Here is a 17,500-nt window from a genome sequence, read left to right as displayed (position 1 = left end):
TAATGTACGCTAGCAGTGTGGAAGGGTTTGTGCCGTGCACAGTGTACCGCATGTATGTGGAATGATTTGTGTCGTGCACAGTGTGCCGCATGTATGTGGAAGGGTTAGTGCTGTATGTATGTGGAAGGGTTTGTGCTGTATGTATGTGGAAGGGTTTGTGCCGTGCACAGTGTGCCGCATGTATGTGGAAGGGTTTGTGCCGTGCACAGTGTGGCGCATGTATGTGGAAGGGTTTGTGCCGTGCACAGTGTGCCGCATGTATGTGGAAGGGTTTGTGCCGTGCACAGTGTGCCGCATGTATCTGGAAGGGTTTGTGCCATGCACAGTGTGCCGCATGTATGTGGAAGGGTTTGTGCCGTGCAGTGTGCCACATGTATGTGGAAGGGTTTGTGCCGTGCAGTGTGCCACATGTATGTGGAAGGGTTTGTGCCGTGCACAGTGTGCCGCATGTATGTGGAAGGGTTTGTGCCATGCAGTGTGGCGCATGTATGTGGAAGGGTTTGTGCCATGCACAGTGTGCCGCATGTATGTGGAAGGGTTTGTGCCGTGCAGTGTGGCGCATGTATGCAGCAATGGAGCAACAGCTCCAGGATGGATACCGCTGCGACAGATGTGAGCGGGTTGCCCTTCTGTAATCTTGCATTAGAGATCTGGAGGAGCAAGTTGCAACCCTGGGCAGAACCGACAACCTTGAATGGAGTCTTCTGCTCTCTGAGCGGGTAGATAATGGGATTGATGTGGAGGGCAGAGGGTCTAGTCATGATTATCAGGTAGGTAGATGGGTTACTGTAGCGAGAGGGAGTGGTAGGGGCTCACAGAAAAGAAAGGCTGGCCCTGGGTTTGAGCACCCAAACAGATTTGCCACGTTGGGTGAAGATGTGGGGGTGGCGAGCTCAGGGGTGGCAGCCCTGGATGTCACTACTATCCCTAACAGCCGGGTGGGAAGACCATCTGGGAAGGGTGGTGAGGGTAGTGCAGGAAGGCCTAGACATCTGGTGGTAGTAGGGGATTCTATAATCAGAAGGACTGATAGAATAATTTGTCGCCAGGATCGCCTCAACCAAATGGTTTGCTGTCTCCCTGGTGCCAGGGTTCGGCATTTGGTGGACCACGGGGTTGATAAATTACTGGGAGGGGCTGGGCATGACCCAGCTGTCTTGGTCCATGTTGGAACCAATGACAGAATACATGGAAGGTGGAGGCTCCTTAAGAATCAATTTAAACAACTTGGCTGCAATTTGAAGGGAAAGACCTCCAAGGTGATATTCTCTGAATATACCTGTGCCATGCGCAACTCAGGACAGATGGGGAGATTAGAGAACTCAATGAATGGCTGAAGACCTGGTGTAAGAGGGAAGGATTTGGGTTTGTAGAGCACTGGGCTGACTTTTCATTGGGGTGCAACCTATATGCTACTGATGGTTTGCACTTAAATGGAAGGGGGTCTGCTGTGCTGGGGGAGGGGTTTATGGGAAGTCTGGAGGAGTATATAAACTAGGATTGAGGGGGAAGGGAGAATTGGATTATAATGGGGTAGACATATCAGACAGGGGTCAGTCCTTATTGGTGGGTGGAATGGGGAAAGATGGGGGAGGGCTATGGCAGATGATAAGAAGGTTCATATATTACAAACAACCAGTGGAATTGGTACCATTTGTAGGAAAATAAAAAATATACAAAATACATGTGCACAAGGTGTCAATGAAGTAAAGTGTTTGTTCACCAATGCCAGAAGTGTGCCCAGCACAATAGGTGAGTTGGAAGGTTTGGTGCATGAAGAGAACTAGGATTGAATTGGTATTGCTGAATCTTGGCTTCATTCCTCACATGACTGGGCCATTCATATTCCTGGCTAGGTTCTCTTTCGGAGAGACAGGGGAAATAGGAAAGGTGGTGGTGTCTGTCTCTATGTGAGAAGTGATCTCAGTGTGAGTGTGAAAGAGGATCTAGTTGATGGAGAAAGTGATGAGGCTGAAGTATTATGGGTGGAACTGCACATGGGGGGCGGTACTACAAAGGTCATCATTGGAGTTTGTTATAGGCCTCCCAGTGTTAATGAGGAGGTGAAGACTCAGCTCCTTGCACAGAACGAAAGGGCTGCAAGGGCTGGGACAGTGATGATAATGAGGGATTTTAACTACCTGGAAATTGACTGGCAAAAATGTATAAAGCTACTACAGGACAATTTTATGGTACAGTTCATAGAGGCCCCTACTAGGAATGATGCTGTGCTGGACCTGGTAATCTCAAACCATGCAGAGCTTATTATGAATGTCCAAATAAAAGAACATCTGGGTAGCAGTGACCATAACATGATCTCATTTATTGCTAGCTGTAAACAGCGAGCACATACGGGAAAAAAAAAATGCTCAACTTTAAGAGAGCTAATTTTCCAAGGCTGAGAGCTGCTTTCCATTGATTTAGACACAACACAGAAATGGGAGTTCTTCAAAAAGACTGTATGTGACCACACTGCAAAATATATTCCCATGGGAACAAGTATAAAAGGCTAAAAATCAAACCTATGTGGCTTACGGCCAAAGTTACAAAAGCTATAGATAATAAGAAAAGAGCTTTTATTAAATATAAAAATGAAGGAACGCGATCATCGTTTACACATTACAAAGAATAGAACAGAATATGCAAAAAGGAAATAAAGGCCGCAAAAGCTGAAAACGATTGCAAAAGATAGCAGGACCAACCAATTCTTCCAATATATGAATAGTAGAAAGGTCCGGTCCCAGCATGTAGGCCCTTTACAGAACCATCTAGAGGGGGTGACTGGGGACAAAGAGAAGGACAATGTATGAAATCCCTTCTTCAGCTCTGTGTATACAAAGGAGCATGGGGGGGGGACTCTTGTCCATAATGGGGGGTGGTACTGACACCCCCCAGATGATCCACATTGGCTCACAATTGATATGATCCAGAAATATTTAGACAGAATAAAGGTGAATAAAGCCTGTGAACTGGATGGAATAAGCTCCATTTCATGTTGAATTAACTACAATATTCATGTATCTTAAATAGAAATCTATCTTTAGATAGCTTTTTACTCCAAAAGCATTTTATTAAAATAAATTTGATAAAAAAATTTAAAAAATCCTATTTAAATAACAAAATTTTTTTTTTTTTTAATCTTCAATTTTTATCTGCCCGGGGACTGGATAATATCAGCCTGTAATCCCCTGGTCACTTTCCTCAACTGTGTTCCCCGTCCTGTATTCCTGGATTTCTATTGGGCATACACTATCTTGCGCATCGCATAGTCCTCATACTATATTGACATTACTGTTGTATCTTATTCAGTAAGTTGTGGGTTACATAGTCCTGACTTCTGCTCTCCATCATCTACCCACTGCTATATATACACATACTATGTATTTTCTTTTGTTACACCCATTTTCTGCCAGCTGGTTATTTTACACTCACCGGCCACTTTATTAGGTCCACCTGTTCAATTGCTTGGTAACACAAATCACAGCCAATCACATGGCAGCAACTCAATGTATTTAAGCATCTAGAAGTGGTGAAGACGACTTGCTGAAGTTCAAACTGAGCATCAGAATGGGGAAGAAAGGGGATTTAAGGGACTTTGACCATGGCATGGTTGTTGGTGCCAGACAGGCTGGTCTGAGTATTTCAAAATCTGCTGATCTACTTGGATTTTCACACACAAGCATTTCTAGGGTTTACAGAGAATGGTCCAAAAAAAGGGAAAATATCCAGTGAGTGGCAGTTGTGTGGAGGAAAATGCCTGGTTGATGTCAGAGAATGGGCAGACTGGTTCCAGATGATAAAAAGGCAACATGAAATAAAATCAACCACTCATTACAACCAAGGTATGCAGAATACCATCTCCGAATGCACACATCCAACCTTGAAGCAGATGGGCTTCAGCAGCAGAAGACCACATCAGGTGCCACTCCTGTCAGCTAAGAACAGAAAACAAAGGCTACAATTTGCACAGGATCACCAGAATTGGACAATAGAAAATTAGAAAAACGTTGCCTGGTCTGATGAGTCTCAATTTCAGCTGCCTCATTCAGACGGTAGGGTCAGAATTGGGCATAAACATTATGAAAGCATGGATCCATCCTGCCTTGTATCAACAGTTCAGGCTGCTGGTAGTGGTGTCATGGTGTGGGGGGAATGTTTTCTTGACACATTTTGTGCCCCTTAGTACCATTTGAACATCTTTTAAATGCCACAGCATACCTGAGTATTGTTGCTGACCATGTCCATCTCTGGACTCCAGTGTCCCCATCTTCTGATGGCTCCTTCCAGCAGGACAATGCACCATGTCATATGACTCCAGTGTCCCCATCTTCTGATGGCTCCTTCCAGCAGGACAATGCACCATGTCCATCTCTGGACTCCAGTGTCCCCATCTTCTGATGGCTCCTTCCAGCAGGACAATGCACCATGTCATATGACTCCAGTGTCCCCATCTTCTGATGGCTCCTTCCAGCAGGACAATGCACCATGTCCATCTCTGGACTCCAGTGTCCCCATCTTCTGATGGCTCCTTCCAGCAGGACAATGCACCATGTCATATGACTCCAGTGTCCCCATCTTCTGATGGCTCCTTCCAGCAGGACAATGCACCATGTCATATGACTCCAGTGTCCCCATCTTCTGATGGCTCCTTCCAGCAGGACAATGCACCATGTCCATCTCTGGACTCCAGTGTCCCCATCTTCTGATGGCTCCTTCCAGCAGGACAATGCACCATGTCATATGACTCCAGTGTCCCCATCTTCTGATGGCTCCTTCCAGCAGGACAATGCACCATGTCATATGACTCCAGTGTCCCCATCTTCTGATGGCTCCTTCCAGCAGGACAATGCACCATGTCATATGACTCCAGTGTCCCCATCTTCTGATGGCTCCTTCCAGCAGGATCACACAACATGTCACAAAGCTTAGATCATCTCCAACTGGTTTCTGGAACACGACAATGAGGTCACTGTACTCCAATGGCTTCCACAGTCACCAGATCTCCATCCAACAGAGCAACTTTGGGATGTGGTGGAACGGGAGATTTGCATCATGGATGTGCAGCCGACAAATCTGCAGCAACTGCGTGATGCTATCATATCAATATGGACCAGAATCTCTGAGGAACGTTTCCAACACCTTGTTAAATCTATATCACGAAGAATAAAGGCAATTCTGAAGGCAAAAGGGGGTCCAAGCTGGTACTAGCAAGGTGTACCTAATAAAGTGGCCTATGAGTATATATCTGATGTTTTGATTGGAGTATAGACATTTACTTGTTAATGAGTTGGCTGTTCTTCATGACTACATCATGGACTAAATAAAGAAGTGCAGTACTTCTTGTGTTGGGGAGATGGCGATGAGTGATAGAGGGGGTGGGGACCCTCGTCCTATAATCCCCTCATCACTGTCCCTCCTATAAAAGACAGTTCTGGTTGTTTCCTCACTCTCTGACTAAGGTCCATGAATAAAGAAATGACCTGGTAGGAGATCAGAGGAGCCATTTCCTAGTTCCCTTGAGGGTGGAATTGTAAGCTCCTCAGAGACCAAGCTGCCTGAGGTGGGCGGAGTCCTGGTTTGAGGGAACCAATCAGCTCCTGTCTAGTAATCCTTTTTGTCTTTGTATTTTAGTCCATGGCCGGGAGATGAGGAAAACCTCCGAGGATTGTCTCACTTTGTCTCCAGACTGGAAAGTAGAAGATGAGGACATCACACAGTATAGTCCAGGAGAAAACCCGGCTCCCTCCAATGTCCATCCGGCACCACCCAGTGTAGATGGACCATCGGATTCCTCGTATCCTGAGGAACCTCAGACTGTGCGGGACCGGGCCGGCCTTCCAACAGACAAGAGGTTTCCCTGTACGGAGTGTGGGAAGAGTTTCCATTTTAAATCTCATCTTAACGTACATAAAAGATCTCACACGGGGGAAAAGCCATATTCCTGCTCTGAGTGTGCAAAATGTTTTTCAAAGAAGTCCCATCTTTCCACACATCAGAGATCTCACACGGGGGAAAAGCCATTTTCCTGTACTTGGTGCGGGAAATGTTTTATACAGAAATCAGAACTTGTCATACATCAGAGGTCTCACACGGGGGAGAAGCCATTTTCTTGTCCTGATTGTGGGAGGTGTTTTTCACAGAAGTCTGGTCTTTACACACATCAGAGACTGCACACAGGTGATAAGCCGTATTCCTGTCCTGAGTGTGGGAAAAGTTTTATACAAAAATTACAACTTGTAACACATCAAATGTCTCACACGGGGGAAAAACCGTATTCCTGTTTTGAGTGCGGGAAATGTTTTTCAAGGAAGTCACATCTTTCCTTACATCAGAAGTCTCATACAGGGGAGAAGCCGTATTCATGTCCTGAGTGTGAGAAATGTTTTTCAAGAAAGTCACATCTTTACAGACATCAAAGAACTCACACGGGGGAAAAGCCGTATTACTGTCCTAAGTGCGGGAAATGTTTTTCAAGGAAGTCACATCTTTGCAGACATGACAATTCTCACACCATCCTTCAGCATGATCAGGTAGATGAGTAACAATTGCTGATAGTTAAGATTTATACAAAAGTGTGTTTGGTACAATTAAATGTTCAATTATGTATTCAGAGCGGAAACCTCGCAGATTATAATATTGTTGTTAAAGAAGAGTATAAAGAGGAGGATGAGGACTATGGAGTGATGAAGCAGGTTTCTGAAGGACATAAGGACTTCACTATAGAGCCATCAGGTAACAAAAACTCACCAGATCACATTGAACACACAGAAACAATGGATTCAGTCAGTGTGTGTGTTTCCTACAGATGGATCCAGTCATGGGAACCCACCAGAGAGATGTCCCCGTCCTCTGTATTCCCGGGATTCCACACAGGAAGGTCACACCATCCCTCACCATCATCAGGTAGATGGAGGAACAATAATTGGTAGTTGTGATTTATACAGAAATGTGTTTGAAACAATGCATGTCTTGTTAAATATTCAGAGAGGAAATCTTAAGGATTACAATATTGTTGTCAAAGAAGAGTATAAAGAGGAGGATGAGGAGTATGGAGTGATGGAGGAGTTTTCAGAAGGACACAAGGATATGATGGAGCCACCTAATACCAGGAACCCACCAGAGAGATGTCCCCGTCCTCTGTATTCCCAGGGTTCCACACAGGAAGGTCACACCATCCCTCACCATGACAAGGTTGGTGGGATAGAGCATCTAGAAAATGGACTTGTTGAGATGATGTAAAGACATTTTGGGGATGTTACATTAAAAAAACTTACATTTTACAGATATTTTTTCTAATTTTCTTGGTTTAGGGTGAAGATCTAATCGATATAAAAGTTGAGGTTAAAGCAGAAAAAAAAGAGGCGTATGTGAGGGATGATCAGCAGTCTATGGAGGAGGATGGAATAACGGGGACATTTATAGAGGAGGACACTCCTACAGAGATCAGCACAGGTGGGTCATGAACACTAAAGTCTAGCGTCAAGTCAATGAAACTCCTGGGATATTGATCTGGTCAGGTAAGTAGCAGAGGGGGTTGTTCATCAGTTTCAGCTGCTTTGGTGTTAGTGAAATTAACAACAGGTGCACTAGATGGGCAACAATGAGACCACCCCCAAAACAGGAATGGTTTTAAAGGGGGAGGCCACTGACATTTTTTCGCTACTCATCTTTTCTGACGGTTTTTCGCTAGTTTTGCATTTGGCTAGGGTCATTGTCACTACTGGTAGCATGAGGCCATACCTGGACCCTACAGAGGTTGCACAGGCAGTCCAATTTCTTCAGGATGGCACATCAATATGTGCCATTGCCAGAAGGTTTGCTGTGTCTCCCAGAACAGTCTCAAGAGCATGGAGGAGATTCCAGGAGACAGGCAGTTACTCTAGGGAAGCTGGACAGAGCCGTAGAAGGTCCTTAACCAATCAGCAGGACCTGTATCTGCCTCACAAACACCCCCTTTCCTCTCTCTGATCATAATCTCATCACCTTCACAGTCTCCTCGTCTTCAAACACCTATCCCTCCAAGCAGCCAACAATTACCTGCAAAAAACTTCACAACTTGAACCCGGCTCCTTTCCACTCTGCAACTGACCAACTCTATGACAGAATCTCTCCCCTGTCCTGCCTTACCTGGCCACTGCTGTCTATAACAGTTTGCTTTCATCCACACTGGACTCACTTGCTCCTCTAACAACACGAAGCATCAGGCCCCGACCATTACATCCGTGGCAGACTGACCACACCAGAAATCTCAAATGACATAGTCGTGCGCTGGAGTGATTGTGGCGTAAAACCAAATCTTAGCAAGCATTCACCCGATATAAATCTGCTTTCTTCACATACAATTCCTCCCTCCATGCTGCCAAACAAGGCTACTTTGTCACTCTCATCAATAGCTTGTCATCCAGTCCTCGTTGTCCCTTCTCTACTTTTAACTCTCTACTTTCCTCACCTCCACCCAGTACCTCACTTACTGCTCACGAGATTGCAAATCAAAAACAAGATTGACGCAATTCGTAATAACATCACCACTGCACCGACATCCATCCCACTTAGCATACCTTATACTAAACCTCCCTCAACACTTTCCTCTTCTGACCTTGCTACTACCGAAGAGGTCACTAAGGTTTTCTCAGAGGCCCGTCTCGCCACCTGCCCCCTGGATCCTGTCCCCTCACAACAACTACGGTCACCCTCTTCGTCTATCCTATGCTCCCTCACTCACATTTTCAATCTTTCCCTCTCTACTGGTGCCTTCCCCTCCCCTCTATAGCATGCGCTTATCACTCCCATACTTAAAAAGCCCTCCCTGGACCCCACCAACCTGAACAACTTAAGACCCATCTCCCTGCTGCCATTTACCTCTAAACTCCTAGAATGCCTAGTCTACAATTGCCTGAGCTCCCACCTCACTGACAACAACCTTCTTGACCCTTTGCAGGCTGTCTTTCGCTCACTACACTCAACTGAAACTGCCCTACTAAAACTCACTAAGGATCTACTAACTGCTAAAACCAATGGCCACTACTCCATACTCATCCCAACCAATGGTCACTACTCCGTACTCCTCCCAACCAATGGCCACTACTCCGTAATCATCCCAACCAATGGCCACTACTCCATACTAATCCTAACCAATGGCCACTACTCCATACTAATCCCAACCAATGGCCACTACTCTGTACTCATCCCAATCAATGGCCACTACTCCGTACTCATCCCAATCAATGGCCACTACTCCATACTCATCCCAACCAATGGTCACTACTCCATACTCATCCCAACTAATGGCCACTACTCCGTACTCATCCCAACCAATGGCCACTACTCAGTACTCCTCCCAACCAATGGCCACTACTCCGTACTCCTCCCAACCAATGGCCACTACTCCGTACTCTGACTACTTGACCCCTCTACGGCTTTTGATACTGTTGACCATCCTCTCCTCCTTAAAAAACTCCACTCTCTTGGCCTCCGAGACTCTGCTCTCTCCTGGTTCTCCTCCTACCTATCGCAGCGCTCCTTCAGCGTTACCTATAACGCTGCCTCCTCCTCTTCACTCCCTCTATCTGTAGGGGTCCCTCAAGGTTCTGTCCTTGGACCCCTTCTCTTCTCCATCTACACCTCCTCCCTTGGTCACTTGATACACTCCCATGGCTTTAAGTACCATCTCTATGCTGATGACACACAAATCTATCTTTCTACCCCTCACCTCACCCCTTCAGTCTCCTCTCACATCACCAACCTACTAAGTGACATATCGGCATGGATGTCACTCCACTTCCTCAAACTCAATCTTTCCAAAACTGAGCTCTTAGTATTCCCCCCAGCCCGTGCCCCCTCCCCTGACTTCTCCATCAAGACCAATAATACAATCATCAGTCCTTCCCCTCATGCCAGGGTACTATGTGTAATCCTAGACTCCCATCTGTCCTTTCAGCCCCAAATCCAATCACTGTCCAAATCTTGTAGACTTCACCTCCGCAACATCTCCAAGATTCGTCCGTTCCTAACCTCGGAAACCACTAAGCAACTTATTCAGTCGCTTGTTATATCTCACCTTGACTATTGTAACTCCCTCCTCATTGGCCGACCTCATCACAGGCTATCCCCTCTTCAGTATATCATGAATGCTGCTGCCAGACTCATCCACCTTACTAACCGTTCCATATCTGCCACCCCTCTCTGCCAATCCCTCCACTGGCCTCCATTCAGTGTCCTCCACCCCTCTCTGCCAATCCCTCCACTGGCCTCCATTCAGTGTCCTCCACTAGCCTCCACTCAGTGTCCTCCACCCCTCTCTGCCAATCCCTCCACTGGCTTCCATTCAGTGTCCTCCACCCCTCTCTGCCAATCCCTCCACTAGCCCCCATTCAGTGTCCTCCATCCCTCTCTGCCAATCCCTCCACTGGCCTCCATTCAGTGTCCTCCACCCCTCTCTGCCAATCCCTCCACTGGCCTCCATTCAGTGTCCTCCACCCCTCTCTGCCAATCCCTCCACTGGCCTCCATTCAGTGTCCTCCACCCTTCTCTGCCAATCCCTCCACTGGCCTCCATTCAATGTCCTCCACCCCTGTCTGCCAATCCCTCCACTGGCTTCCCATTGCCCAATGGATAAAATTCAAAACATTAACAATCACATATAAAGCCATTTACAACTCTGCCCCAAATTACATCGCCAATCTTGTCTGCAAATATCACCCAAACCGTCCTCTCCGCTCCTCCCACGACCTCCTGCTCTCTAGCTCCCTTGTCTCCTCCTATGCTCATTTCCAGGACTTCTCCAGAGTCTCCCCATCCTCTGGAGCTCTCTACCCCAATCTATCCAACTATTGCCTACTCTGCCCACATTTAGATGATCTCTGAAAACCTATCTCTTCAGGGAAGCCTATCCTGCCCTCCTATTCCTCCTACCAGTCCATCCCCCCCAATTATTGCCTTTTGTACCACCAGCCCCTCCCTCCTAGATTGTAAGCTCCCAGGATCAGGACCCTCCTAATCCTCTTGTATTGAACTACATTGTTGCTGTATTGTCTCCCTTTATATTGTAATCTCTGAGAAAACTGTTGGTGCTATATAAATCCTGTATAATAATATTAATAAATCCCCCAGGACACCATCCGTTGTCTCATTAGGAGCCTCCCCCCGACATTGTCAGGCATGCATACAAGCACGTGGGAGCCATACAATTTAATGAGTACCATTCTGAGTTGCTGCAATGAAATTTCAGAAAATGGACTTGCCTGCTGCATCCTTTTTCACTTTGATTTTCAGGCTGTCTTTGAATTCAGTCCTCTGTAGGTCGATCATTTTCATTTCAAACAAACGATGGGGCATCCTTACATTCCTAACACATAACCCCGTCCATGTCAGTATAGAGATCCAGCAGGAGATTTATCCCCATTGAGATCTGATGTGTTTTCAAAATGTTCCTTTCATTTTTTTATTTTTTTTTGAGAATTGTACATTCCTCCACCCATACTGCTCACTGATTGGTCCAAAGTAGGGTAAGGTTTTGGGAGATACCAGCCTATAATACCCTGATCACTTTCCTGAGCTGTGTTCCCCGTTCTATATTTCTCTCGGATAATCTTCCTTTGTGCTGCAGACACAGTTTATGTATTTATACTAGATTTATGGAGATTCTGGGGTTCAGCTTGAAGCAAAATGTTGATTTTTACCATAGACATTGCTCATCCTAGGTACCTGGGTCATGTGCTTTGGGTCTTCTACCCCATATCAATGGTCTAGCAAGATCTCTGACATAGAAATTCTCCCAGGGTTACTTGTTCTGTTTTCTGCTGGGTGGAGGGATAGTCTGTATAGTCTCAGACCCAAGTCATTGAGCGCAGTCTCAGGAGATGGGAGGCAGCGGTGTGGGACCTCTGCAACTTGTCTACAGTAAACATTTAATGTTCTACTGATTTATGAATAATAATATTATGAGTCCTGACCCCTGCACTATATAATCTATATCTCTCATTACATACTCCTGACCCCTGCACTATATACAATACCTTGTGCATTACAATCCTCATGCCATATTAATCTAACTGTATCTTATTCAATAAGTTGTGGGTTATATAGTCCTGACTTCTGCTCTCCCCCCCTCTGCTATATATACACATAATATGGATTCTCTTTTGTAACACCCATTTCCTACCAGCTGGACATTTTATATCGGATGATGTGATTGGAGCACAGACTTTTACATGTTGATAATGTGATAACATCCTCCAACTTTGGACCCTTAAACAGAAAGTTATAATGAGGGAGGAGTCAATACCCCAATGATGGTGGTCTTCAGGATCAGTCCAGTCTTCATCTTGGTTGTTCTCCCCCCATCCTCACTCTCTGACCTCTGGTGGGGCTCAGCCCTGCTGTTCTTCATGACTAAATCATGGACTAAATAAGAAAGTGCAGTACTTCTTGTGTTGGGAAGATGGCGATGAGTGATAGAGGGGGTGGGGACCCTCGTCCTATAATCCCCTCATCACTGTCCCTCCTGTAAAAGACAGTTCTGGTTGTTTCCTCACTCTCTGACTAAGGTCCATGAATAAAGAAATGACCTGGTAGGAGATCAGAGGAGCCATTTCCTAGTTCCCTTGAGGGTGGAATTGTAAGCTCCTCAGAGACCAAGCTGCCTGATGTGGGCGGAGTCCTGGTTTGGGGGAACCAATCAGCTCCTCTCTAGTAATCCTCTTTGTCTTTGTATTTTAGTCCATGGCCGGGAGATGAGGAAAACCTCAGAGGATTGTCTCACTTTGTCTCCAGACTGGAAAGTAGAAGATAAGGACATCACACAGTATAGTCCAGGAGAAAACCCGGCTCCCTCCAATGTCCGTCCGGCACCACCCAGTGTAGATGGACCATCGGATTCCGCGTATCCTGAGGACCCTCAGACTGTGCGGGACCAGGCTGGCCTTCCAACAGACAGGAGGTTTTCCTGCACTGAGTGTGGGAAATGTTTCCCTTCAAAATCCAAACTTATTGTGCATAGAAGATCCCACACAGGGGAAAAACCATATTCCTGTCCTGAGTGCGGGAAATGTTTTTCAGAGAAGTCCCATCTTTCAATACATCAGAGATCTCACACGGGGGAGAAGCCGTTTTCCTGTACTTGGTGTGGGAAATGTTTTGTACAGAAATCAGAACTTGTCACACATCACAGGTCTCACACAGGAGAGAAGCCATTTTCTTGTCCCGATTGTGGGAGATGTTTTTCACAAAAGTCCATTCTTTACACACATCAGAGACTGCACACAGGTGAGAAGCCATATTCCTGTTCTGAGTGCGGGAAAAGTTTTGTACAAAAAATTCAACTTGTCACACATCAAATGGCTCACACAGGGGAAAAGCCATATTCCTGTTTTGAGTGTGGGAAATGTTTTTCAAGGAAGTCGCATCTTTCCATGCATCAGAGAATTCACACAGGAGAGAAGCCGTATTCCTGTTCTGAGTGTGGGAAATGTTTTTCCAGGACGTCCCATCTCTACAGACATCAGAGATTGCACACGGGGGAGAAGCCACATCCCTGTCCTGAGTGCGGGAAATCTTTTTCAAGGAAGTCCCATCTTTGCAGACATCAGAGATCTCACACGGGGGAGAAGCCACTTTCCTGTCCTGAGTGAGGGAACTGTTCCTCTCTGAAGTCCTGTCTTCCTGTACATCAGGGGTCCCACACAACCCTGGAGGTATATTAGTGCCTTGAGTGCGGGAAATGTCTTCTAGATGAATGTTGCTGGACATCCCAGCTCTCATGTGGGGAAGAAGCACACCCTGATATACACCTCAGATATACTCCATGGCTGATCTTCATCATGGAAGAAACAGTTCATAAGGAGATCAGAGGTCACCAAAGACATGGATGAAGTGTGAGACCGGGTTGGCCATTGATAGCAGGACAAGAATAAAAATGGAGTCATCACCTTTCATTAACTGAGTAAATTGTATGGTGCAGAGACTTAGAGATCTAGTTTTGAAGAAAAAAAAAATGAACGAATGTAACAAGCATTCGTCCAGATGTGACGAATCTTGGTATTTTATTTCATACATTGATTTCCTATGATCAATTACTTTTTCTAGCGGCCATAATGTGGTGTTGAACTATTTTTCCTAATTGAGGTATTTTGGAAATAATACCTCATTATGTCCAGTAGATGGAGCTGGTGATCATAGGAAATCACTGTTTTTATTAAAATAGAAGCAGATGTTGTCACAGGCACCCAAAATATTTTTTTTGAATAGCCCCCATTATTTACCATGTCAAGGGTGGTCTCATACAAACAAAAGATCATGCTCATGCATTTGTAGCTGGATGCTGCTGTTGGCTGTGTGCGGGCTCCTTTACCTCTGCCACTTTGACCAGTAAACAGGGCTGTGTGCAGATCCTCCATCCACCTCATTCCTCTGCTAGAAGTGAGCTGTTCGGCATACAGAGAGAATTATGCAGTCAGCTTCTCTTCAGCTGCAACTGACAACAGCAGAATCCCCCCACATGCAGCAGGGAAGGGCCCATGAGAGTTGGTGCCAACAAAATCATCAGAGAAGGACACTTGCTGTGCATAAGAGCAACCTGAGAAATGTCGTCTTTAATGGGCACTGTATAATGGAAATTAATGGCAGAAAAAACTTCAGGAGCCAAAATCCCTGCGCACAAAGGAGAGACACAAGACTGTTTGTTTTTTTTTTTTCTGGCCAAATCTAGAAACTGACAGGTCCTTGCTGAGAGGAAGCTCAGATGTGTTGCCTTTGCTGAACCTGCGCAGAGAGCAGGGGCTCTAGCTGTGTCCAAAAGAGCCTGAGGACTGAGATGCAGAGGATTTGCTTGCTGTGCCTACAGTAGAGTTGTGAAACCTGCTACCGTGAGTGCCTATAGTAGACGTGACCGACCGAGATTTGTGGAGGACCAGACCTGCAGAGAGACTGAGCCTTGCGAGACCTAACTTCAGAAGACTGCAGACTGCCAAGTGATCTGGATCGGATGCCTGTATACCAGGGGGCGAGCTGAACATCTGTGCCTATCTCAATACTGACACAGTTCATTCAGGAGAGACTCCCCCTTGTTGGCGCCCACTAGCCATCTGCTGCATGCTCTTAAATGGACAGCCACACGTGCACCATCTACAGAAGGGCCCCAACGAAAGCTGGCCAACACCTGCCCATCCCACCTGCTATTGGTGCTGTATGCATAGTGTGCACACAAGGACCTTTATTTTCCTGAGTCATTTGATGCCATTACTTAAACTCTAATTGCACTAGTTACAGTTAGTTTTAACATTGCAATAGTTAAATTTACTGTCAGCTTATAGGTCAGTGCTCATTTATCTAGTTTGGAACCTTGAATCAGTTTATTTGCTTGTTGAATGATGTATGCATTGTTTAACTGCGTTTGTTCAATACATTCATTTATTCTACCACCAGTCGCTTGGCCTATTTCTTGTGTAGTATTACAATGTGTAGCATGCCAACGCTTAAGTTACAGAGGTGTGTATAACCTATAACCGGGTGTGTCAGAGGGGACTGACTATCTTCGAGAGTCATGGCAGAACAGAGAACCCATCATCAACAGCTAGGGGGAGCTCTAATGTTTAGAGCAGGGGTCTCCAAACTTTCTAAATAAAGGGCCAGTTTACTTTCGTTCAGACTTTAGGGGGGCTGGTCTGTGGCCATTGGGAGTTGAAATTCTCCTGCTGTCAGTGGGAGTAAACCATGCATCTTTGGTATTAGGGGGAGGAATAGTGCCCCATTGCTGGTGTCAGTGGGAGGAATAGTGCCCTATAGTTGGTGTCAGTTTGAGTGCTTCATCATTGGTGTCAGTGGGAGGTATAGTGCCCTGTTGTTGGTGTCAGTTGGAGAAATAGTGTCCCATTGTTGGTGTCAATGGGAGGAATAGTGCCCTATAGTTGGTGTCAGTTTGAGTGCTTCATCATTGGTGTCAGTGGGAGGTATAGTGCCTTGTTGTTGGTGTCAATGGGAGGAATAGTGCCCCATCATTGGTGTCAGTTTGAGTGCCTCATCATTGGTCAGTGGGAGGTATAGTGCCTTGTTGTTGGTGTCAGTGGGAGGAATAGGGTCCCATTGTTTGTGTCAGTGGGCCCCATTGCTGATGTCAGTAGCAGGAATTATGCCCCATTGTTTGGGTCAGTGGGAGGAATAATGTCTTGTATCAGTGGGAGGAAAAGTGCCTCAAGGGCCGGATAAAGGCAAGCAAAGAGCCGCATCTGGCCCCTGGGCCGCAGTATGGAGACCACTGGTCTAGAGTATGACCACAAGAGAGTGATTCCATCTAGCTCCCATTAACTGTTTCACTGGCAGGGCTGTTTTGCTTCTTTTTTTTTTTTTGCACATGTTAAAATGGACCTGGAGATTAGTTAAACCCCCAAACATATATTTTCTGAAATCAGAGACCCTGGAGTACAAAATGGTGGTAATTGCTGATCATACACAAATTTCACCTTAAAAGAAATGTGTTCGATTGAAGAAATATACCTAGCTGTCCCCCTCTGGCTCTAAGACAGGGAACTGATCGACCACAAGACCACTGAGCACTGGCTGTCTGCCCCTCCAGTGGTCACTTGAGCACCAGACTGTGGGGGGGAGCAGGAGCGGCTGGTTCAGGCTCTTAGTAGTGCTCTGAGCAACTGAGCTAGCTGTCAGTCAGGCATCTGAGTGGAATATGACATTATTGTAAGGATCCCCGAAGATCCTGGACCAACTCTGTGATATCAGCTGACAGCGGGCGAATTCTGGGTCAAAGGAAGCACAACTAAATGCACGCCTTTGACCTACAGAAGATGTATGACCAAAAGAGCTTTGATCATACTTCTCCTTTAAAATCTGTGTTTATCTTCTACTTTTTCTCCATTTTCTATGTTGTGATCTACTCTGTAATACTGTGCAGTGGTCAGAAGTATATCTTATACAGGCTGATGTACTGAGTGCAGTGGTCAGGAACATGTCATATATACTCAGGGTACAGAGTGCAGTGGTCAGGAACATGTCATATATACTCAGGGTACAGAGTGCAGTGGTCAGGAACATGTCATATATACTCAGGGTACAGAGTGCAGTGGTCAGGAACATGTCATATATACTCAGGGTACAGAGTGCAGTGGTCAGGAACATGTCATATATACTCAGGGTACAGAGTGCAGTGGTCAGGAACATGTCATATATACTCAGGGTACAGAGTGCAGTGGTCAGGAACATGTCATATATACTCAGGGTACAGAGTGCAGTGGTCAGGAACATGTCATATATACTCAGGGTACAGAGTGCAGTGGTCAGGAACATGTCATATATACTCAGGGTACAGAGTGCAGTGGTCAGGAACATGTCATATATACTCCAGGTACAGAATGCAGTGGTCAGGAACATGTCATATATACTCAGGGTACAGAGTGCAGTGGTTAAGGTTATGTCATATACAGCCTAAGGCACGGAGTGCAGTAGTCAGGAACATAATCTACAGCTCAGCATATATAGTGCAGTGGTCAGGAGG

At 45.9% G+C, this 17,500-nt stretch overlaps 1 protein-coding gene across 1 annotated transcript in view; it reads left to right on the top strand.

Annotated features, from left to right (window-relative positions):
• LOC149429913 (uncharacterized) overlaps nucleotides 1-15,419 on the top strand; it is a 195,738-nt gene extending 180,319 nt beyond the window's left edge. Inside the window, 6 exon segments of the mRNA XM_089666363.1 lie at nucleotides 5,915-6,530; nucleotides 6,612-6,732; nucleotides 6,806-6,903; nucleotides 6,985-7,191; nucleotides 7,311-7,452; nucleotides 12,718-15,419. Coding sequence (XP_089522489.1) covers nucleotides 5,915-6,530; nucleotides 6,612-6,732; nucleotides 6,806-6,903; nucleotides 6,985-7,191; nucleotides 7,311-7,452; nucleotides 12,718-13,700 — 2,167 coding nt within the window. The 3' untranslated portion in view covers nucleotides 13,701-15,419.
• Nucleotides 15,420-17,500: the final 2,081 nt, after the last annotated feature.

This window comes from Staurois parvus, unplaced genomic scaffold, assembly GCF_062004578.1.
Source record: "Staurois parvus isolate SC_StPar_1 unplaced genomic scaffold, SC_StPar_1.0 ptg002686l, whole genome shotgun sequence".
In the NCBI taxonomy this organism is placed as follows: Eukaryota; Metazoa; Chordata; class Amphibia; order Anura; family Ranidae; genus Staurois; species Staurois parvus.
Note: the sequence above shows the minus strand (reverse complement) of the source record. Positions and strands in the feature narration are given on the sequence as shown.